General features: G+C 39.5%; 4 protein-coding genes across 6 annotated transcripts; 2 read left to right on the forward strand and 2 right to left on the reverse strand.

The window, feature by feature from the left end:
* Nucleotides 1–395: 395 nt before the first annotated feature.
* On the reverse strand, nucleotides 396–6,308 carry gclm (glutamate-cysteine ligase, modifier subunit). 2 transcript variants are annotated; one of them, XM_029501042.1, is made up of 7 exons: nucleotides 5,908–6,308; nucleotides 4,541–4,603; nucleotides 3,363–3,447; nucleotides 2,779–2,835; nucleotides 2,493–2,695; nucleotides 2,222–2,336; nucleotides 396–1,674 (listed from the first exon to the last, which is right to left on the reverse strand). In XM_029501042.1, exons 1-7 carry the CDS (start codon nucleotides 6,031–6,033, stop codon nucleotides 1,505–1,507), a joined length of 819 nt encoding a protein of 272 aa, XP_029356902.1. In that variant the 5' UTR covers nucleotides 6,034–6,308; the 3' UTR covers nucleotides 396–1,504. The 2 variants fall into 2 exon arrangements, with proteins under 2 accessions (XP_029356902.1, XP_029356901.1); XM_029501041.1 differs by lacking the exon at nucleotides 4,541–4,603 and having other exon boundaries at nucleotides 5,908–6,237.
* A 3,333-nt stretch (nucleotides 6,309–9,641) lies between these two features.
* Nucleotides 9,642–11,157, forward strand: ccl25b (chemokine (C-C motif) ligand 25b). 2 transcript variants are annotated; one of them, XM_029500449.1, is made up of 4 exons: nucleotides 9,642–9,737; nucleotides 10,164–10,284; nucleotides 10,493–10,613; nucleotides 10,702–11,157. In XM_029500449.1, the coding sequence occupies exons 1-3, from the start codon at nucleotides 9,674–9,676 to the stop codon at nucleotides 10,611–10,613; spliced, it is 306 nt and encodes a 101-aa protein (XP_029356309.1). In that variant the 5' UTR covers nucleotides 9,642–9,673; the 3' UTR covers nucleotides 10,702–11,157. The 2 variants fall into 2 exon arrangements, with proteins under 2 accessions (XP_029356309.1, XP_029356310.1); XM_029500450.1 differs by lacking the exon at nucleotides 10,702–11,157 and having other exon boundaries at nucleotides 10,167–10,284.
* A 4,697-nt stretch (nucleotides 11,158–15,854) lies between these two features.
* On the reverse strand, nucleotides 15,855–17,927 carry LOC115042058 (serine/threonine-protein kinase NIM1). Its single transcript, XM_029500074.1, has 3 exons — nucleotides 17,615–17,927; nucleotides 16,798–17,066; nucleotides 15,855–16,601 (listed from the first exon to the last, which is right to left on the reverse strand). The coding sequence occupies exons 1-3, from the start codon at nucleotides 17,925–17,927 to the stop codon at nucleotides 15,855–15,857; spliced, it is 1,329 nt and encodes a 442-aa protein (XP_029355934.1).
* A 3,046-nt stretch (nucleotides 17,928–20,973) lies between these two features.
* pole4 (polymerase (DNA-directed), epsilon 4, accessory subunit) lies at nucleotides 20,974–22,994 on the forward strand. Its single transcript, XM_029500327.1, has 4 exons — nucleotides 20,974–21,309; nucleotides 21,866–21,950; nucleotides 22,254–22,295; nucleotides 22,781–22,994. Exons 1-4 carry the CDS (start codon nucleotides 21,085–21,087, stop codon nucleotides 22,792–22,794), a joined length of 366 nt encoding a protein of 121 aa, XP_029356187.1. The 5' UTR covers nucleotides 20,974–21,084; the 3' UTR covers nucleotides 22,795–22,994.

Raw genomic sequence — 22,994 nt, forward strand, 5'->3', positions numbered from 1 at the left:
TTAGATCTCTTAATTTTTCTTCTTTTGAGTCTTCAAAATGACAGAACAAAAAAAATGAAATCCATGAATGTACACGCACACAAAACAAATGAAAGTTTATCATACAGATCTTGGATGGCATGATGATAAACTTCATACCAATATTCAAAATTAACTGAATTTTCAAAATCAATTAATTAGCATTATTTTCTCTTTTCAGCTCAATTAAATGAGAACAAACCAAAGTAAATGAAAGCAGGTCTAGATGAACTGGTGTAGCTGTCTCGCTCAGGAATATTTGTCTCAAAACCTCTACTTTTCTTTCACCCCCTTTCTGTGTCATAGCAAAATCTTGATTGTAAACACACTTTGCCCCATATTTCAGACAATATACACTAGATCTGGTGGTATGAATATGTATTTCATCATTTTAATATCACCAATTCATGATATACAGAAATATGACATTAAATATGTATACAGTATGACAAAAAAGTACCTTCATGAGATCTTCTGGAGCCCCTGATCTGAAAAAACAAGCATGGCTCATATATTCAATATTCATTTCTTCCTTGGATTTTAACATTTTCTCATTTTCTTGCCACAGCATTGTCAGTATAATAAAAACACACACATATACATATATATATGTATATATATGTATATATATATACATATATATACACATGACTTCTGCCTTGAATTTATGTTAAGTTCAAAATATTGCTCCTTTCAAATTAATCTCATGTGCATGATCCAAAAAGCTCACACATTTCAGTACATTGTCAAAGTAGCTCATAGTTAGAACATGAAAAACATGATCAAGTTATACCTACTTTTTTTTTTTTTTTTAACCAGTTTAATTCAGTGTGTATCATAAAATAAACATCTTATGTAGTTGGTTTTGATTTAATGCATCATTTTTCAAGTGTGGAATGCAAAAGTGTTATACCCAGCAGAGTAATTGAAACCAAGTAATAAATTTGCCGTTCAATCTCTTAACTGTAATTCTGTACCAAAAACAAATTTCTACAATAAACCTTTCATCCAGATCTACAATTTCCAAGCTTGATTCACACAAACACAGTAGAGACAGAACAGGTATGAGGACAGGAGTAAAAGATGAGGCACTTCACATGAGATCACAGTTTAGAGCAGCCTCTACTGTATTCATCAACAGCTGTTATGTCAGTGTACTGGCCATGGTGAGAGCCATCACCTAGAAACACGATTTCAGGCTTTCCTCTCCTAACTGACACAGGGGTCAATCTGTCTTATTCATTTCCTATTTTTGATCTCACCAGGATGACCGCAATGACTACCTGCATTTGCGAAACTTGACAAATCACCAGTGAAGATGATGAAACCTCATCTTGAAAGATAAAATAGTTATTTCAGGACAAATTTTTGTTTGGTAGCAACACATATGCAAAGCTGTTACTTTGCATGTTGCATGTGTGGCGACATGTGACATAAAAGGAGGAAAATGGCTTCATCCCTGTGTCCTCTTCTCTGATGAGGAGTGCTAGTGTGTTGCTCTCCTCGCACTGACAAGGTACCCCTTAGACTTGATGATGCCCCTGCTTTTGACAATAATGGAGTAGCGCAGGACCCACTCAAGCCTCCAGTCAGCCATGTTCAGGTCCTGCATTCCCTCCTGCATTGCTTCCTGGAAGGTGGCAGCTGACATCAGCTCTGAAGGTGGAAAGATGAGGTCAAGAGAAGGGGAACAGTGAAATGTGCAGCCAACACTATGCAAAACAGATAATAATGAGAACCACTGATTCTGTAGGTCCCTCCAAATGCAATGCATTAATGACAATATATTACCAAAACCAAAAAAACATATATTACATTGATCCAGTTGGCATTGTGGTAACAAAACCAATTAAAATACTAAAAACATTCCTCAGTAATATTTTACTTATCTCAACCTGCAGCTCATCTGTACTAATTTAATCTTTAAACGGGTCCAGATATATACTTTTACACTTTTTTTTTTTTTTTTACACAGTCTTCGTAACTTCCCAAAGCAGCTAGGTAACAAAGTTTAATGTAAGTGGATCATAGAAAAACATATTTGTTATGTTACTAACAATTGCTGGTACAGTATTTGAGACTGACTAAAAGTAAACTACAGTTTTGTCTTTGGTAACAAGAACATATTAAGATGCTTATTTTGTTTGATGATAAAAATCCATCACACCCATCTGAGCAGCAGAAAATGAAAAGTTTTGCTCACCTTTTGGATCGTTGTGTGTGAGCAGCTGAATGTCAAACTCCTTAGCGAAGGCTGTTAAATCAGGAGGCATCACACAGCAGGAGGCCAAGTTCACCTGGTTACTGCTGGGCTTCACCTGCTCCAAGAGAGGGAACATGGTTGTTAACTGGCCTTAATCGACTGAACAGAGAAAATGAGCCATAGCTGGGCTCAGCTGTGGAACAGGAGTCTACATCACTGCTGCTCCAGAAGGCGAAACAAAGTAAGCCTCAGGTACACAAGACTCACTGACCTGAGCCCAGTTGTAGAGCTGCTCCAGGAGATCTTTGTCCAAGTCAGAGGTGCCAATAGCGGCAATCCGCTGGCTCCTGACCAGGGTCTCCAGCTCCTCCCAGGCTGGCTGCAGGTGAGCCAAAGTCTGGCTGTCGCCCTCCGGAAGCACAGGTGGTGCTATGATAACAGAGTCGAGCTGGGACACTGCCAGTGTCTGACAGGCTGTGGGGAAGACATTAACGAGGCTGTAGCATGTTCACATCAAGTGTGTTCAATTTCTGAGGACCATCAATTTCCAAACTCACCCATTTCCACCGCATCCCTGATTGAAGACTGAACTGAGTCACACAGGAAGAGCTTGACTGAAAGAAAAAGATAATCATAGATGTGTCATCTTCCACATACTGTAGTTGTTTTAGAACAACTGGAACAACATTTCACTTTTTTAACATGTTCTCTATTCTTTGCTCAGCCACTTGCTGGATAAGGACACTCAGACCAATCAGTCAGCCACAGAATTTAGAGATATTCTTTGATTTGACCAGAGGCCGTTTTTAAAGGTGAGGCAAATAACTAAGGCTAATAGCTACACTCTTGAGTTGACCATACACAGGAAATCAGTTTGACCCAGGGATGTGAAGACTGTTAAAAAAACAAAAAAACAGGCACTGTCATGTATCATCTCAGTGCACCTCAGTATAGATTTGCATATGACACTTCAGTTAAGAGATATTTTCATTCATCCTAGAAATTAACAAGCAAACAGGCTTATCCAGTGTTTACCAAATTTATATTTGATTTAAAAAAAAAGGGGGAAGTACTGAAAGTGTGGCTTCATACTGCAGATTTAATCTTCTTTTTGCAGACAACTAACAAAAATAGTACTGACCTGAAACCTTCACCTCCTCCCTCTCTTCAGGCGTAATAGCGTCTGTTTCCTGGGGAATGGAGCAGTCTAGTGTATCTGGAAAGTCCTGCAGGACAACAAATGTACTTCCACATGAAATATGAAAGTCTCCCACCATGATCTATTGTTAAAAGTGGTGACTTTTTGTTATTTATGCCTGATTTTATTACATAATACTTGCCTAAAGCTTTATTTAGAAAGGGGGGAGCCACGATGTTTGCATGATATGTGGCATTCGCTGCGCCAGAAGGCGCATGAGCATCACAGAAAAGCAGCCTTGAGTATAAAAGTTGTGGGTTTTTTTCTGATGGCATTCAATTCTGACCTGAACAACTTGGAAGGTAAAGTAGATGTGTTTCTACCACTGGGCTGCAAAAATGTCATTGTGAGTTTTCTGTAAAAATGAATGAACTTATTAAGAAATAAGAGCATTTGAGCTTAATGATATCAACATGCCACACAGCCTTGGGAAATTTTTCTAACAAAAGATGTACTGCAAACACAACCTGAAGCAGATTCAGAACCCATGATTCCCATTGCTCACAATTCCCCTGCAGGGGATGTGTCTCATTTTTTGAAAATATATTTTCAAGTACCTCCCCCATCTCGCTTTGAATTTCGTGGGCGTGGTGATAAAAACTGAAACAGATTAGCTGAGCCTTGCAAAAGCAGTCAGGGCTGGGTTGTGCTCAGCAGAAATGATAGCCTCTAATCTTTAGTTTAACATTTTCTGAACATTTAATTTTGATGAAAGCAAATAATCACATGGCCTCGAATTCTAAAAATGGCACTAAAATGTATTGACAAAAATTCCAGAGCAAGCTTTTGGTGACACACCCCCCCCAACCTGCCTCACCCCAACAGACAGACGCTCTGTTGGAATGGCGCCTTTGGCAGCCAGCACTGCATGAACATTCATCATGACAGCTTCTTTTCAGTAAGCCCTGAGGCATCCTTTCATGTCCATCACTACAGTTATTTTACTTTCCCAAGCTGTGGAATCCTATTGCCCAACGGCACAGTAACACATTGTTGTGTAGATGCAGATTTGGCCATATATGTCAATGCAAATACCTTTGTATTCATTGCTCACTGCGGTCACTAGAGAACCCAGCAGTCCCATAATGAAAACATTCAGAAAGCCAAAAATGATTCCCCACCTTGGATGGTGCCTTTGTTGTTGAACACCAGTCACTCAGTGTGGCTTGGATGCAGTCTTGAAGCTGAAATATCAGAATAACAGGAAACAAAATTAAATAAGCAAAGTCTTTATAAAAGATCCCTGAAATTTTGTAATAGTTTTACGACACATCAGCATCTGGAGAAGAATTACTTTACTGATTTACTTTAAGAAGTAGATCAGTAATGCTGGTGTGAGTCATGGCATCCGCAAATATGGAAACAAACAGGAAATGTTGCTACATTGTTCCTCCCCTCTATCTGATCAGACTGCTTTGCTTAACTTTGAGCATATATATCTAAATGTTTAAAAAACTCAAAGCCTCTCTGTCATACTTACAACTTGGATGTTGACACAAACAACATTTACAGAATCCCTCCCTGAAAAGTTAGCATTGTGGCACAAGTTCTTGGAAAAACAGGAAGGTTAATGCTGCAAGAGATGAATGAGTGACTTAACCATGTTTCCCAAATTGCCATTTGTTTTTTTTGTTTTTTTTTTTTTAAATTGTATGCAAAAGTCACACAGAACATGTCTATTGACATATCTATGAGAAAAAGACCTCAGTTTCTGCCGTTGATGGGAGTTTACAGCTCTGTGCCCAAACTATAATTTGGCTGGTGGAAAAATGCCTGACAGGATTGGTATTTTCTCTAAAGACTTTTGCTAGATACTGACAAGTGCAACCAGATCTTCTCAGGACAAATACTGCTAACGTGTACACTTGTTAAACATTTATTAAGTTGTCTGTTAGGTTGACTGTTTAACAACTGTGCAAGTAACAATTTGAGCAACATCCACTTATTGTCAAGCTCTGTTATATAATCACAGTCAAAGTAATGTGTTAAATGGAGAGAAGAGAGAGAAGCATGAATGAAAACAGTTTCATGTCAGGTTTTGATTGTATTTTGGGTGTCTTTCTGCGTCAGTGGAGCATCAGCCTGCAGGTGATCACATGTTCCAGGTTTAGTATCAACAACAATCATCCAGCTACAGTGATTGTGTGATTGTGTGATTGTGTAAAGCTGCATTATAAAGTGCTCTCATGTCCTCTTTTTTTTTTTCATAAACGCGACACACACAAACTCAGCTAGTCAACTTTAGCTTAAACACACACACACACACACACACACGCAGCTCTAACTGCGAATACAAGCGAGTTAAATCTCAAATTATTGTTTTTCAAAACGTTTATTAATATTATAGCCGCCTTTCAGATGCCTTATGACGGGTTAGCTCCCACCGGTACCGCCCCGGTGGCCCGACATTAACCGGCAGGCTAAGCTAATGAGACACCGGCCAGTTAACCGTTGGTTAGCCGCGTTAGCGTCCCCTGACGTCACCCACCTCCTCGCTGGGAGAGCCGGGACATTTCTTCTTCAGGCGGCTCCGGTTCACCAGGTTCCCGGTGTGGAGCCGGACGGTCTTGGCGTGGTCCAGCAGCAGCTTCGCCTCGGTGTTTTGGGGATCCATGTGTTCTGCGGTTGGTTGGTTGTTTTGTTTGTTTGTTTGTTTGTTTGTTTGTGTGTTTGTTTTTACCGTACAGGAGAGGTGAGCGGCCCGGAGCAGGTGCCTTCCTCTCCGTCCCTGACTGCGGCTGCCTGTACCGGCTGATCTGAACCGGACCAGCCGCAGAAGTCCCCCAGAAGTCCTCCAGAAAGTGATGCTGTCAGGATGACTTGCAGTCGGTGTTGGCGGAACTCCCGGTTCGGTGCTTCTGATGCGGACGCACCGGGCGGGGACGACCACATGGAGCTGGGTCTACCCGAAAACCTGGTCCGGATCCGCACGCGATAAAAGACCCGGACTGGATTCAGGGAAGGGATTCCTGCACTGAATCCCTTCGTGATCTCACCGCTAGATGACACAGTGGTGCTTTCTAATTATTCAATCATCTGTTCATTACCAGGCCCGTTGACAGGTTATGGTGAATAAAGTCTGACTGGCAGGATCGTGTTTGGGCCGTATCTTTGAATCCCAGTTTTTCTTGTTGAAGCCGTGTGGATAAAACACATTCCACCAAGACACAGTTTGACATATCCTCTAACAAACCTTAAAAGTTGACTAGAAGTTTGAGAGGGAGCTCTTTGAGTTTAAGCTGTGTTTTGTGTTTTGTCTAACTGGAAGCCAAGCCATATTAGTTGATAAAATAAGATTAGATTTATAATTCACTGAGGACGTTCATTTATATTCATATATTTATATTCATACTCCACTACATTTCAACACCGTACTATAAATATCTGACATCCTTAAGTTATCTGGCCAATGAAAGTGATATTAGTAGAAACACAAATTGCTATCAGGAAATGTGATTCATTTGGCTCTATTATTTAACATTGCAGCAGTATTTAAAACACATGCAGTTAAAATATAAATGCTGTTTGAATCAAAATCCTAATTATATTAAAGCAGAAGAAAAAGTAGGAAATGTCAACCTAATGATGTAAGATATTTTTATTAATTAACTTTTTTATGGAGGATTTTTAAGCTTAGTAAGCTCAGTACTTTAAACAACACAACAGCAAATAAGTGGATGTAATTACCTACATCTCCACAAGCTCAATACAATATTAAAATGCTGAAAACATGTCCAGTACAACAGTGAGAAGGAGTGATATTTAAAGTTTACCTTGCAGCTCATTCTTCTTTACTTCAGTAACACTTTGAAACATGACTTTTGCATGTCAGGTAATAGTTGTGTCTCTATTAAGGGGCCATGAAGGCAGATTCGGTAAAATTAGTGTGACTAAGCTGTCCTGTTTTGGACAACCAGGTTCTACCTTTTGTTGTCATAGAAAGTACTGCCAAAGTTAAAAGTGAAATCCACTGGAGACCAGATAGTTGTTTTTTTTTTCAGCTTGAACCTTCCTGTCCACATCCATGAAGGGCTCCACACTCTTAGACTGTGTCCTACAAAGTACATATCACCTGAAGTAAAACGACTCTACATTGTAAATACCTTTGCATTCTTTGCTCTGCGGCTGTTTATTTGAACAGGTCAGAGTCAGAAAACGTGCCAGTGCAGCTAATAAATGAGCTATTTCAGCTTCTGGGACCTGACGTTGTACATGCTGTCTCATTGGTGCACTGTCTCTCGGTTAACAAGGACACATGGACAGGACGAGGCATCATTAATGTTTTTCAAAATACCTTTGTTGAATTAAGCTTTTTTGTTATGATTATTATTTTATAGCACATGTCCAACTGTCTGGCAATGATGCAAGTGAGGCAATGAAGCAACACACATATCCAAACAATCTAATCATGTGAAGAAAGTAGTTCCCACGCACATCACCTTTGTTCATTCTTCTGTTTCAGACAGAACTGCTGATGTTTCTTTCATAAATTAAACAGGTGTGACGATTGCTGTGAAATAACATGGCTACATGCTGAAGGGCTGCAGGGTTTTTTTATGCAGAAGATTGTTGTGTGCAGCTTTTGATGGAGGACACTTGTCTTGTATAATACTTCACTAGACATAACAGTAGTTGTTTCTTAAATTATGTTTGAGGGGGAGCAGGTGGAAGAGTGGAGGGGCCTGTTATCTTTCTGTTTCAAAATGACTTTGCCCCTTCGTACAAAGACAGGTCAATGAAGATTTTTTCTTTTTTTTTCACAGACTGGAATAGGAGGGTGTTGACTCCTGCCCTTTAGCCTTTTAGTCCTTTGTGGAGAACTGGAATTCTGACTCCAGCCTTGACTTTGTGACCCAACATTAGTGTCCAACTTCACTAATCTTTCTTGGACATAATGGCAGGAAATTCCTGCTGCCAGGTTTTAATCTTTTGGGAAGTGTTAGTGGAATAGTAAAAGTTTGTTACAGGAAAATTAACAGTCTTCATTTGCTGTTAACTGTTTTCTCTTGTGTTCATCCCTGTAATAATTGAACTGTTGTGAAACACATGTTGGCATCTTATTCATGAATCACTTTTTTCTCGAGAAACACTGAGATTGTGTACTCTGTTTTTTTTTTTTGGGGGGGGGGGGGGGGGTTGAGAACTTTAACAATTTGGGAGTTGTTTTGCAAGGTTTTTCTATCAATTATGAACTTACACAATTTATATCAACTAAGCTCATGATGAATGCAAATCATTGCAAACATTTTCTAAACCCAATTTTTTGTGGCTTTCTAATCAAAGACATGGAGTCACACACACATACAGCAAACCAAATCGAAAGCATCCAAAGGATTACTCAAGTATAAACATCTTGAGAGTCTGTGATAATATTCCTTTGACGATTCCCAGACTTTCTCTCCTCACAGATTGTTTTAAGTGTTATTTTCCCAAGTTACCATCTTTAGTGAAAGGTCATTTGATGTTCAAGTGTCCAGTTTACCCCCATTACTGTTACTGATGATATATCAATCAACAAAACAAAATAGCAATATAGTAACATTTCTGTCATGTTATCTTATCTTATTTTATCTTATCTTTTCTTATCTTATCTTATTTTATCTTATCTTATATTTTCTTATCTTATCTTATTTTATCTTATCTTATCTTGCATTGGGAACCAAGAGTGCAATAATACAGTTCATTAGATATTTATTATTGTTGTTAACATTAAGATATCCTGAGGAACTTTCTTGCAGTTAGAGTACTGAGGAGGTGTGGTATGAAGACAGGGGGAGATGGGGGAGGGCAGATTTCAGACATCCACTATAAGAACAGAAAGCTCCACAGGATAAAGGATTTTTCTTCCTGGGACAACTTTTGAAAAACTGAATGTGAACAGGTATGTTTCACTGCATGCTTTGGGAATTGTGATTTCGCAGAAATGTTATAGTATTTTCCACATATTGGGTTCATTAAGATATCAGAGATAAGTGCAGGATGAAGAATCCAGTTGTTTGTCACAAACTTGTCTGGTTTTGGCAAAGCATCACAGAACACTTGTGATGAAACAGCTGCACACTGCGGGAAACCAGGATTTAAATATTTTCAATCAAGGGCTGTTTGGGATGAAGAAAATAATATCAGCAGCTGAAGTTTAAGATGCAATAGGAGGCGATAGTGTCTGCTTCCAATTTTCTGTTTTGGTGTGCTATTTGATTTAATCTGCTTGTTTCTTCACAGAGAGACACAGATCAGACACATCAGCAGCAGCCATGAAGTTTCAAATGCTTTTCTTCCTTCTCCTTCTCACCAGCATGTACCTGAGTCTGGCACAAGGTAAGAGGATAGGCTCACACCTGTCATTCTGCAACACACAACTAAACACAGAAAAGGATTTCATTTAGTGTTTAGACTTTTGGGCAGTGAATGTCATCTAAAATCTAAAAATACAGTTTGGTAACTTTGAAAACTATAACCTGTGTGTATAGCATTGCACTTACACGTGACATTGATATACACAGTTCTTCAAAGTTTCATTTCCAGGTCTAAATTTCTTTCAAAGTACCGTGTCATGGCAGATGTAAACACGCAGCTGCAGGTTGCTAATGCCTCACAGAAATAAAATGTATGATGTGTGTCATTCTTAGATCATAATGACCGTAGAAATCTGTAGATGGAAGATATAAGTGTAGATTTATTTATGCAAACATATACACAAAGTTAAAAAATTACAATGATCTGAATTGACTTCCTTTTGACCAGCAGGCTCGTATGGTAACTGCTGCCTTGGCTATGTTCGTTCAATGAGAACAAATGCACTAAGAAACATCGAAAGTTACAGGATGCAGGAAACAGATGGTGATTGCAACATCAGAGCTGTTGTGTAAGTATCAAATATTGTTCCCTGAATTTTTGACTGCAACTGAGAATTTAGTTTGTACATGGTTGAAGTCTCCCACTGTGGTAATTCAGCAACGATGAATGCAAAAAGAAACAGCCTGCTCAGTGTGACTAAAGTGATCATCCAAGCGTACAGAGACGCTTTAAAGTGCTTGGCTTGCCTGCTTCTTAACCATATTAAATGTGTGCAGGTTTCTGATGAAGAAGAGGCCCTCACGAAAATCTAATAAACAGAAGACTGTCTGCGCCAACCCAGAGAACGCTTGGGTCCAGGACTTGATCAGCAAATTGGATGCACGAGTGAAGAAATAGGTAAAAAGTTACACAACGTGCATCCTGTACATAATGGAATACTGTAATGCTGAGACTATAAAACTTATGTCTTTTCCAACATCTACAGAAAGAAGAGAAGACTGGGAGAGAGGAGGCCAGCTGTTTCACCTCTCTCTCAGAGGTTGTATATAACCTTCAACCAGCCGGATTATGTTTCAGTAGATTAGATATTTCCTGTTGCTGCCAGAGAATGTGAAATAATGTCCATGGTTCACTATAGCATGTAGACCACTATATATCCACTATTACAAATTGCATTTTACATGAGCCATCTCTACTGTTCCTTACTCTATGACAAGCAGAGCCAGCTACGAATGAGCCACTATTTACAGTTGGAGAAGTTTTTGTAGACAGTTGATGTTTATAGGTGTGAGTGTGTATGTAAAAACTGCATGTGGGATAAGCTAAAAGTTTTCTTCCTCTCTCTCTCTATATATATATAAATATAGAGTAGATTTCCATATTTTTGTATCATTTCACATTATGTCTACCTATATCAAATAAAAAAATAACATAACAAAGACTCTATGTTCATCTGAAAAGCATTCAACATCCAGCTGGTGTAAATCATATTATTTGGGGTGAAAAGCACGGGGAGGCTTTTATCAGATTCAAATGAAAAGCTTCTCATTATTCCACTGATCTCAAATTGTGTTGTGTCAACAATGACAAAAGAATATGATACAGATGTCACCAAAGGCTGGCTGTCACAGTCGTTAGTCAGCAACTTAATAAGGCAAAGCTGGTTTTCTCTGATTGGATGACAAGGCTGATGGTAAAGGACTAACCTCACTGACGTGACAGTTGAGAATGTGATGGATTCACAACCAGCCACTTCAACGTGGCTGGATTAAAGCTTCAGAGGTTGGATTGATGTTTAGTTCACTTCTTCACATGGGCTGTAAACTGTAAACTGATCCGTTTATTATTCCAAAATAAGTGGTCTAAAGATCTACCACAGCCCTGAGTCTGTGAAGAAATATAAAAATTTACATGGAGTGACTCCAAAGTTTCTTCGGCATCATCTTCTCAAATTATCCAAACATCTTCCAGGTTGTTTAGTGTAAATATCAAGTCCCTTTTTTATAGCTTACCAGACAGTGTTTACTTGTTATACCCTTTTAAAGACAAAAAACTTGGAATTGGAAGACATGCAATTCAACATGCAATTCACACTGTTGAGGTCTCAACTTGAAAACACATTGTTTTCATCCACCATCACATAGTGTGATGAATGATTGTGTACAAAAAAGCCCTGTTGGATTAGTGGCTGCGGATTTTCAGTTCATTACTCAAAGCTCACATCGCCACACTTACAAGCTTGCTTATATTTTATATCCATGTATCACGTGAGACCTGAAAACCAGCAGTGTTTCATGTCTGGTAGTGTGTGACAATCAGTCAAAATATGAATTTGAAAAAGGAGCCACTGAGTCATTTAGTCTGAATACAGGTCAAATGTGAGAGACAACATCTTCCCAGTCAAGTGAATCCAGTGTGGTCCGCAGTGTCTCATTTGATAGAATTCAATGGTAGATTGTGAAATCTCATCAAACACCACCAACAAGTTTGGGGTTTCATGGTGGCCTGGAGGCAAAGACATGTACGATCTAAACCACACTGTCCTTGGTTTAAGTCCAACTTTCATTTTTTCTCACATGCTGTCAAATTGTTTCTCTTCACATTCCCCGCGTCAGATAAATTCTATCTGTAAAAGAAAAAAAAAAGTGTAACCCCCCCAAACTAAATAAAGATAGAAAAGAAACTAAATCCTTCCTGTGAAAATTTAATGGTAATTTTTTATTTTTAACCAAGCTGAGACTGAATCATCCATATCCAGTTGGAAGTTCTTTCAGGGGCAATGTGTGGGGATCAATCAGCAGTACAATTAAAAACAATGAAGCATTTTTCTTTTCATCTTTAAATCTTCTTTTGCCACTGAAAACGTCCTTGGTGTTATCTGTACGTACTGTATGGATGGATTTGATACGGAGCAAGATCAGCCTGCCACATTAAAGTCACCAAACCTACATCAGTGAAGTTAGGAGGGGAATTTGAGATTTCACAGTTGTTTTTAGCCGACTGGCCAGAACTGATTCAGCTTTACAAATGTTTTATTCAACAAAAAGTAACAATAAAGGGAAGTACAGAAAGTCTCCAGAGAGTGCTTAGGGCTCAATCTGAAAATTTAGGCACATTTGATGAGACGGGCCTCTGGTGTGACTTGCTGTGAGAAGAGGAAATGCAGCCAAGATAGGAAACCAAAAAAATAATAATCAATTGTTGCCAAAGGCACAGCACCACACATCCTGTTTCTCTCCTTCTCACCTCAGACTCACTTCAAGATTTTATCCTATTCCTCCAAAATACAACTGTGCCTGCAGCTTCTGCAACATTCCCCGAAAACAGTGCAACTGGTCGCACACCGCTGAATGAACATAAAGAGCCAGTGACAACGGTTCAGTTCCTAATGCTGTCACACTTTCTGTAAATCAGCTTCTAACACTGTAGAGGTTTAGAATAAACTTAAAAAAAAATGTCTTTCATGGATTTTTTATCTGGTACTTGCATTCAGCTTTATTTCAAATATCCTTTGTTTAAGTAGGGAGGGCCCGTTTCACAAGGAACACTGACTGAAGTGGCATCTACTTTTAGAAATATCAATAACTGGAAGTGAACTTTGTGTTCCATTGATGACCCTGCAGCTCATGAATTGCTGTGGTATGTATGGACCAAAAAATGTTAATGTGGGACGTTATCAGACAGTCATTCTGGGTTTCAGTGTTGATTGATGCAAAAATTACTGATACTGAACTAAAAGGGTTTTTGTAAAAGTGGACAGCTGAGCAACCTTCACCGTGTCCTTGTGCAGGACAGTCCAAGACTGAATGCTTGGGGACGGCGGGGGGGGGGGCGATCAGGTGGCTCTGTGACGGTGTGGGGGGGCATTTTGCTGGTTTAAAAGGCAAAAGTCACTGCAAATGACATGAAAAGGATCTGAGTGATCATAAAACATTTCTTTCCTGTTGTGGGTGGTCTCTTCCAGGATAACAATTCAGCATAATAGGGTACAGGGAGCTTTTGGTTTAGGACTCCGGTTTTTTCCCACAGGCCAAAGATGTTGATGACTGTGTTTTGCATGCAGCAGCCCAATACTTCATAAGACACTCACCCCATCTGTATCTCATATAAAAGGAATAGCGCCCTTTTATGGTGGTTGTTCTTTCGCAACCAACTAGTTCCCTTTTTTTTTCTGATATCAGCTGCATCCAGAGCTTAAGGCTGCTCTGTCGCTGCCAAGAGCAACTACTCATAAACGCTAAGTCTCTGTTTCAGTTGATCTTTTAGCTGGTTGTGGTAATCGCACAGGGTAAAGAAAGGTACAGGTACAAAAGGAATATAGTTCAAATGACCAGGTTATGGCTTAATTCTTATTTAATCGGTAATTTTTTTTTATTCTAGGCAGAGAGAAAAGAGAGAAAATTTAATATCTTGTGATTTTGTAATTTTTTGCTTTGAAAAGTAAATTCCACAAATATTAAAAGTTTAAGCTCCCTCCACTAATTGTTTGTTTTAGTTTCAGGCTTGAGGTGTTTAAGTTAAGACTCTGTGTATGTTCGATGAACCTGATTGGCATGTCATGGTCATTCCAAACCACCAGATCATAAAGATGAATGTTTAACTAAAGCACAAATTTTCTTTCTTTGATGCATTTGTTTTACCAAGTAGAGATGGTGGACTTAAATTACTTAATCTGTTTTTTGGTTAACCTTCTTTGATTGGAACATTATCCTGCACTAAAACCAATGAAAACAATTTTTATGTCAGCGATGTAAAACTAAATAAACAGCAAGTCAGGACACCTCAATGGTACTTGCGGGGGACCTTCCTAACCCCACTCATTGCCTGCTCCTGCCCAAACAATGCGTTCACATTCCTGTTTGAACAGGTTGTTTGATGGTGGTTCAACAATTTGTTGCGAGATATAAAGATTGTCTGAATCTCAGCGGGGGCATGCAGACTCTGGCAGAAATGGGAAATGGCACCACGATACACGGTGACGGTAAGAGGGAGAGAGCGATGCCAGGTTTATGGGGACTGTTGTACCCTCAAGGGGAACCAAGTGGAACTGATGGACCGTTTTGTGAAGGGAGATAAAATGTGAGTTTCAGAGGAAGTGACTGTTTAACATTTCATAATTTTGTGACTTTTTACATGCACAAATGCATCATCTTTTTTTTTTTTTATTAGTTCATTTACCGAAAATGCTTGAGTTGGCTCCAAAATCCAAGTCTCTGAGCCAAACTTCATGGGCCCTCAAGGAATAAAGTAAACACACGAACATCCTACAATAGAGCTCTCTAAATCTTTGAAAGTTCGTCTTGTATTCAGCAGAAAAAAACGTTATTATCCTGTAACAACATGCCTCCTGCTGAAAGGACATATGCTTCCTGGACAAGATCTGGAAGAAAGTGCTTCAAAATCATCGTTTGAAGATACTTTTATTATTGGTGATGAACTTGGCCTTACTGAAGCAAGAATTAATACAGAGTGGAATTGAATTCAGGCCATGAAGCATTTAGAAAAGTTTTAAAACATAAAAGTACAATAGTCGATACAAACGAGATGAAATTGTTCCAAAAATGTAACAATCTACGAACTGTGATTCATTTTTAAATAAGTATCTACATTCAATCTTAAAAGAAGGCATTTTAGGCATCAGTTGTTGAGTTTAAAAGACACAAAACACATTTAAGAAGGTCGAGGACTCGTTTTACAAGCTGTTCATAGTTCTGGCCTCATGTGGTCATAAATTTGATTCATGTATAGGATTGTGGGGTTTTTTTTTTTTCCACCTTTCAAGGTCTCATGTTTCATTTCTGCTGGACAAAGCATGTTCTCAGAGTCTTCCTTAGGAGGATTAATGGTGGCCTTGGATTAGGTCAGCAGATTTATGCTCTAAGAGGGATTAGAAGATGCTGATAGCCATACATTGACTGATGAATGTTTTGCGTCAGTAAGCTTGTTGATGGCGATATAATCAGAACAGAAAGCCTTAGCTAATTACTTAAGAGAGGTTCCCTGACCTGCGAGTTACAAGTGGGACAGAAGAACCCTCCAACTTTGACGTCAACCTCCAATTGTGTAGTTTCAGTCCAGTATTGCAAAAGTTGAACATTTTAACAGCAAATGGATAGAAAGCGCTCCAGTTATTTTTCATTACAGCATAACACAGACAGCGGAGGGATTGTGCTTTTCCACAGGTGCTGCAGACCACTTCTTCCTGTAGTCATCAGGGTGAAGTGCTGAATAACCAACAGCCTCCACAGACCTTTTCTTCTGGACTCGATGGAGGAGGATCCGGTAGGTCCCCGTCAGCGGGCTCTTACAGTCTAAACGAGGGTTGTTTTGAAAATGAATCGCCACGATGCCGAGATCTGACAGCAAAGCCTTCACCTCCTGTTCCTCCACACACAGAGCCTGGCTGGTCTGGGCGAAGTGGGCCGGGGAGGTGGGCAGCAAGACATACGGACGAGGGTATTCAATCCCTCTCAGCCAAGCACTGTCTGTGACCTGCGTCAGAGAGGAGCGGTCGGCAGGCACGGGCCGCAGCAACCCTTTAATGACCAGCTGGCACGGCTCGGGCACAAAAGCTGGGATAGTGTAAGCCCCCTGGAGGATGCAACGCTTCAGCCTCCCCAGGTTGTCCCCATGAAAAGGCATGGTGGCCGTCACGATGAAGTACAGGAGAATACCTAAGGCCCAAATATCAGAATAACGTCCAACGTAGCCTTTTTCCTTAAACAGCTCAGGAGCAGCGTAAGGTGGAGAACCGCAGAAGTTGGTGAGCAGCTCACTCGGGCTGCTCTGTGTGCTGAAGCCAAAATCTCCAACTTTAATACAGTAGCTGGTGGTGTAGAAGATGTTTTCTGCCTTTAGGTCTCTGTGGATGATGTTGCTGTCGTGCTGCAATCAATCACACACACATTCACAAAAAAAAAAAAAAATAAATAAATAAATAAATATGTTACAAATCCATCTCGAGTTGTGATTTTTATGAATTATAACTTTCATATAAAAAGCTGCCAAGCACTAAACAGAGATATCAGAAACTGCTTGTGTTTTAAATAATTAAAACGAGCACAGTGAGCAGGAGGCTCACCATGTGTTTGACAGCAGAGATGACTTGTGCAAAGACCATCTTGGTTTCGGAGTCGTTCAGCTTCCCCCTGGTGGTGATCCGGGAGAACAGGTCTCCCCCGCTGCCATACTCCATCACCAGGTACATTTTCCTGCTGGTCTCAATCACCTCATAAAGTCGGACTATGTTGGGGTGGCACAATTTCTCCATGCAGCTGATTTCTGAGGAATTCACAGGCCGGCTCTTTTTCTCCAGACGCAGTTTGTCCATGACTTTAACAGCTACTCTCTCTGTGACAGAAGAGGAGGGGAAGATTTAGACGCCACCAGTGGATTTAGAGAAGGGTTTGATAAAGTGAGGGGTCATATTAAGGGCAGAGACATGCTTAAGAGATTTAAAACACACAAGAAAACAGGGAAATGTGTGCCGCAGCTACTTATGAGAAGAAGGCAGCAAGTAATTTAATTTTAAGATGGATGAAGCATTATTCTAAGGTATGACAAAAACAAGGCGAAGAATCAAGGCCCCTCCTGGAATGAGTGCAATTTTCACAAGCGCTTTTCAACAGATGATAAATTCACTGCAGGGGTCAGAGGAAATCTAGGTTGATCCGAAAATCTCATTCAAGGGATAACTTGTTGTGTGTGGACATGAGCATTACTCACAAACATCTATTATTGATGTACAACTACTATCCCCTCAAGTTTAGACTGTGTGCGTAACAGAAAAGGTTGAAGGTTGGGTGGCCCAAACTGGTCAGAAGGGAACGATTTGTCAAGCCAGGCATACTGCAAAAAACATGAATGTGAACAGAAAAGTAATTCTCTTGAATCCCGACCTTTTGTCAAAGCATGGATGCCCAGCCTGACTGTGGAGAAGTTGCCCTGTCCGATCTCTCCACGCAGCTCGTAGAAGCTGACCCTTCGGCCGAGCGTCAGGTCATTGATGATCTTCTCGTTGTGGGCCATGTCATAGACGAGCCTCTCAAACGGGGACTGCCTCATTCTCTCTACTTCAGTCAGCTGCGGTAAAGAACGTACAGCAGCAGAGGCCAAAAGCTCCACTTTTGCAGCCTCGTCTTTGGATTTTCTGCTCGATATCTGCTTTGGCCATAGCTGCGTTTTGATGGCTTTGGGACAGATTAAGGACATTTGGCTTTTTACAGCAAAGATGAATGAAACAGCATATCAGACATATGTTACTTCATACTTATCAGGCTGCATCAACTATTGCTACTTTTGAAGAATTCTTGAACATAAATGTCTCGGCTTCCTATGGCACCAATATTAGACTGTTCAGCAAAGCCACTGTACAGACACGAAGTGGGACTGCTCCATGTAAAGGACATTGATAATGAGATTGACCGCCATGTTAGCTCACTTTGTCCTGAATGAGATAAAACGTCTGGCCTCTTTTACAACAGCTTTGGCCAGCATCCTAATTTGTAAGCAGATCCCTGTTGGTGAAAATGCACATCATGTATGAGGTGGAAGGAAACAATAACTGATTATGTGCATGTATATCAATATTTACCATCTTTTGCACACCTTTTTTTTTTTTTTGGAACAGACCAAACCCTTTCTGTGGTGTCAAAATTGTAACTAGAGTATTTGATTTGCAGGTCTGGAAAAGTGCTGGTGTATTTTTGGATTGTGTTAAATTGATTTCAACAGGTAGCCAATGTTGTTTTCTTTGAGATTGACAAAAGCAGGATGTGTCGACCTTTCCTGTTTTTTTTTTCTGTCTGTTTGGATACGGTTCTGTAGAATCAGCACATTTCTTTTAAAGACTGGCCAAACGGTTCCCTTTCTGCCAAGTAGGACAGGATTTTCCTCTTTTCATGTAAACATTCCAGTCTGTTGCTGAGGATTTAATGGGAAACCTTTATTTCAAAGTTCCAGCTCAACACAAAGAAGCTGAGAGGATCGGGTCAGATGTCAAACTATTTATCTTGCTTGCTGTGTGGGCATCTCACGGAGCACATAACTGTTAAGCAGATGTGAAAAGAGATGAAGAAATTAAAAAAAAGACAATGGTAAAAAATAGGAAAACAAAAAATATTTTAAACTAAACTGAATTATTTAACTGTAAATTCAAAGTGCAAAGATATTTTGGCTTTTTCTGATCATTGTGGGTTAAATTTAGAAGACGTAGGCTCGAAGACCTCAAAGTGACCAGGATTACTCGCTTCTTTTAGACACAGCATTAGTGGGTCACTTCTGAATGTAGAAGGTTATTTATACTGCACAGACTGAGAAGATGATTAATCTCAAACTCGTGTCATGGATGAAAAGCAGATTCATTTTACTTATGTACCAATCTGAAGTTTGTCCAAGTTAAACACACTTATCCTGCAAACAGTTCTTCCTCCATAAGATTTAATCATCAGCCATTCAAAACTTGCTTTTCAATGTATGGCCTAAAATCTTAATTAGAGAACAAATATGCTTGATAGCCAATTAGAGATTTTGAAGTTTAGACAAACAAAAAAGAATTTTGGAAAAAAAATCTAATATTCCAGCCATTGTGAGATTTAATCAGCAGGTAGCGTCTTTTCGCATTTATATATTTTTTTATGAATACTGAAATTAGCAAACCAACTTATTTCATTAAAGCTTCATTAAAGTGGTAGTTTTTGCATCAAATGATTACAAAGCTATTAGTTAAAATTCATAAACCCTCTATAAAAGACGCACCACGAGAAAATTTACAGAAATTTTTTATATAGAACTTTCAGCCTTCCTTAGTTTTCTATGTGTGTGTAAGTATATATTTCTTACCTGGGAGCTTTGTGTCCTTCATGTCCGTCCCTCAGGTTGTAAAACCTGACTGTGAGTGAACATGTGAATGGAGCTTCAGAGAACTAAATCACTCTTCACAATCCTATTAACGCAGCGTATTAGTGGAATGCTCATTAGGGCCTCTGAGACAGACTAATGATGGAAATGCTGCATACACCCTTAAAAAAATAAGCTAATCAAAGTACATAGGCCTGCGATAACTCACACAGATGATTAAACTTATTATAAACAACATATGGGAATATGCTGTTCTATTCATATGTTTTACTGAATATAATACTTTTCATGTAGTTATGTCAAACTGTATTAACATTTGCTGGCACGAAAACTTTATTTGACTTTTAAATGTTGGGCTTTTTCTTTTTACTTTTTACCACTTTATGAAAACAGTCAGAACACAACCACATATGTTTCAGTCATTTTATCTAATACTGTACATTAAAGTGTTCATTGTGTTTTAAGTTTCATTTTTTATTATTTGATGCTATAAAAAGTTGAAATGCCATTATGATTGACTCTTGGTTGGGTCGAGTATGCGTGTGTGTGGGGACCTCAGCAGTGCTGTTACTGACCGTGGCGCCAAACGACATCATTGAAGCCAGACAGCAGCTATATCCGGGAGATTTTCTTCATTCCTATACAATGGGGAAAAAGTGGAGACATATTGTTTATCTTTGTATCCAGAAACTGGGTTTTGCAAATATTTCAGGGGTTTTGGCTTATAATATATATAAAACTGAATATTGTTCTTCCATAATCAACTCCTAAATGACTGTGACAGGAGCACTCAGCTTCAGTCTTATGAAGCATTTTGCCATCAGTCTTGTTTTTTTTTTTTTTGTTTTTTTTTTTACCTCCAACTGGTTCACTGTAATCTCCCTCTTTGTTTCCAGTCACAGCAAACTGGGAGACAGACAAAATGAATGAAGAGCTGATGGACATGGCGCATCAGTGTCGGCATTAGTTTTAGTATTTATAATCAGAAAAACGGATTTACAGCTGCTGGTTGACCAGAACGACCTGACATGGTTGAAAATCAGTCAGTGCCAAATGTAAACAAACCTGCTAAGAGCAACAGATAAGATACCGAGAGTTAGAATCTCACCTGCTCCAAAAAAAAGGATAAATTCAGGGTTTATCTTTTTCACTGGCTGGATATGAAATCTCAGCTTGTTGTTAAAATAAATAACACTTGGGCCGCGCCAGTCGCTAATATCCTCTGATTGGCACGTCACTCTAGCCAATAGCAGACTCCGGATTCTCAATTTGTCCAATCACCGACGAGGATTGAGTTGGCGGGAGCGGAAGCGGCCGGACTGACCAATCAGAGCAGGCCTCCCTCTGCCGAAACACCGGAAGCACATGTCTGGCGCGCCACCGCCGTTGTTGTCGTGTGCGACATGTAGCTCTACGGCGTGTTTCCTAAAAAAAAAACAAAACAAACAAACAAAAAAAAAACAACCCAACACACAGAAACACCGAAAACATCAGCACATCGAACCGGAAGATGGCCGCACCGGCCGAGCTCGAGCCGGACCTGTGCGGGAGCGAGGAGGAGAGCCGCGGGGCCGAGGCGGAGGAGGAGAGCGGCCCGCAGCAGACGGGCCCGGCCGCCGGCAGCCACAGCCGGCTGTCCAAACTCCCGCTGGCCCGCATCAAGGCGCTCATGAAGACCGACCCGGACGTCTCTCTGGCCAGCCAGGAGTCCGTCTTCATCATCGCTAAAGCCACGGTAAGATATCCTGTAAACTGATCACCCATCACCGATTTAAATATATATATATAAAATAAATGAGAAACACAGCCGATGTTTAGCGTTGGAGGTGCCCTCTAATGATTTTACTTCATGTTGTCTCTCTGTTCAGTGAAAATATAATCAAACACAACAGCAGCTTATTTTTCACAAAGAAAATTCAGTATCATGAGAATGACTTCAACATGTGGGCTTTGACCGTGTGCTGCCTTTCACACCTCATAGGCAAGAAGATCTGATGGATGATTTGGGTCATCAAAAATAATGATTAGATTCTGAAGAACTCAGGGAGGAGATAGCTGAAATGTATAAGTGGTTTGTTGTAGGTGATTCACAGGAAGTGAAAGTTATTCATGAAATGCCATCTGCGAAACCACATCTCATAACCCTTGGCTCAGGTGCAGATCAACGCTGGTGGGAAAATGCCAGTTATTCCAGTTTGCCTCCATCTTTTTACATTTGTTATGTTTTTAAAAAGACAGAATAATGAAGGTTGTATTTTTTTTTTATTATTATTATTTTTCCCTTCTTCCAGGAGTTGTTTGTCGAGATGATTGCCAAAGATGCCCTGGTGTACGCCCAGCAAGGGAAGAGAAAGACCTTGCAAAGAAAAGACTTGGGTAAATACCTTAAAACATTTTTTCCCCGTTTGCACAAACATACAGGATGACTTCACTTTAAAATGGCTTTATGAGGACAATGTTCAGCTGATCGACTTGGACATTAAAGATTTTAATCTGGTAGATCAAAAAAAAAAAATCTGATTATTGTGGAGGTTTGGATTGTTTTGCTGCACTGATCATTTTTATCTTGCATGTTTACAAACTTATATTTATAAGGTCTGCTGTGTGGTCAGCTGAAACTTAAGACATAAATTACATTGAATGGCATCCTCTGTTGTCCCTTTTCTTTTGTCTCGACAGACAATGCAATAGAGGCCATAGATGAATTTGCATTTCTTGAAGGTAAGCCCTGTCTTAAAATTTTTTGATAACATTATTAAATTAATAAATAAATGCTCATGAGTTAACACATGGATATCTGATTCAGTGAGCAGTGATGGTTCTTATCTTTACCTTTTGCCTGATGTTTTCCACACGACCAATGTCCAGCACCAGCCAGGAATAAATCCCTAATGTGTGCAAAAAAAGAAATGGATAATATTTATCATTCAGGGTTGGGGCAAACTATCAATACAGTATCATTTTATCCAGGATTCTCTTGTGAACTGTTAATATTCTGGTGTCACATCTTCCATCTATTTAGAGCTATTATTCACCTTTCTTTGCAGAGAGTGATATACCGTAGATGATTGTCTTGTAATTCATCTAATATAAAAGGATTGGTGCATCTTATTTTGAGTTACTCTGCAATTCCTGCCCTCTGTTTAACATGCTCCTGCAGATGTGTATGCATGGAATGGTCTAATTCTTCTTTATTCTCTCTTTAGGCACTCTAGATTAAAGGCTGCTTCAGGAGAGCAATCAGAATATTGAACATCTGCAACCCTCCAAGAAACTTCATATGAGATGTTTATAAATACTTTTCTACAATGTGCCAATGATATTTTTCATACCTATCTTTGAAGACACCACAAAATGTGTACATTATTTGTAAATATTTGTGAAATAATATTGTAAAATGGAATAAACTAAAGTTTTACT

Source organism: Echeneis naucrates, chromosome 4 (assembly GCF_900963305.1).
Source record: "Echeneis naucrates chromosome 4, fEcheNa1.1, whole genome shotgun sequence".
Classification (NCBI taxonomy): domain Eukaryota; kingdom Metazoa; phylum Chordata; class Actinopteri; order Carangiformes; family Echeneidae; genus Echeneis; species Echeneis naucrates.

Bases quoted from the DNA above. Each gene is read 5' to 3' on its own strand.
- gclm (XM_029501042.1), bottom strand. From the start codon at position 6,033: ATGGATCCCCAAAACACCGAGGCGAAGCTGCTGCTGGACCACGCCAAG. The intron at 2,696-2,778 runs GTGAGTTTGGAA...TCTTCCCCACAG, and splicing joins CAGGGATGCGGTGGAAATGG to CCTGTCAGACACTGGCAGTG. The intron at 1,675-2,221 runs GTGAGCAAAACT...TTCCACCTTCAG, and splicing joins CACACACAACGATCCAAAAG to AGCTGATGTCAGCTGCCACC.
- ccl25b (XM_029500449.1), top strand. From the start codon at position 9,674: ATGAAGTTTCAAATGCTTTTCTTCCTTCTCCTTCTCACCAGCATGTAC. The intron at 9,738-10,163 runs GTAAGAGGATAG...CCTTTTGACCAG, and splicing joins GTACCTGAGTCTGGCACAAG to CAGGCTCGTATGGTAACTGC. The intron at 10,285-10,492 runs GTAAGTATCAAA...AAATGTGTGCAG, and splicing joins TGCAACATCAGAGCTGTTGT to GTTTCTGATGAAGAAGAGGC.
- pole4 (XM_029500327.1), top strand. From the start codon at position 21,085: ATGGCCGCACCGGCCGAGCTCGAGCCGGACCTGTGCGGGAGCGAGGAG. The intron at 21,310-21,865 runs GTAAGATATCCT...CCCTTCTTCCAG, and splicing joins TCATCATCGCTAAAGCCACG to GAGTTGTTTGTCGAGATGAT. The intron at 21,951-22,253 runs GTAAATACCTTA...TTGTCTCGACAG, and splicing joins CTTGCAAAGAAAAGACTTGG to ACAATGCAATAGAGGCCATA.
- LOC115042058 (XM_029500074.1), bottom strand. From the start codon at position 17,927: ATGTCCTTAATCTGTCCCAAAGCCATCAAAACGCAGCTATGGCCAAAG. The intron at 17,067-17,614 runs GTCGGGATTCAA...CTTCTGTCACAG, and splicing joins CATCCATGCTTTGACAAAAG to AGAGAGTAGCTGTTAAAGTC. The intron at 16,602-16,797 runs GTGAGCCTCCTG...GATTGATTGCAG, and splicing joins TCTCTGCTGTCAAACACATG to CACGACAGCAACATCATCCA.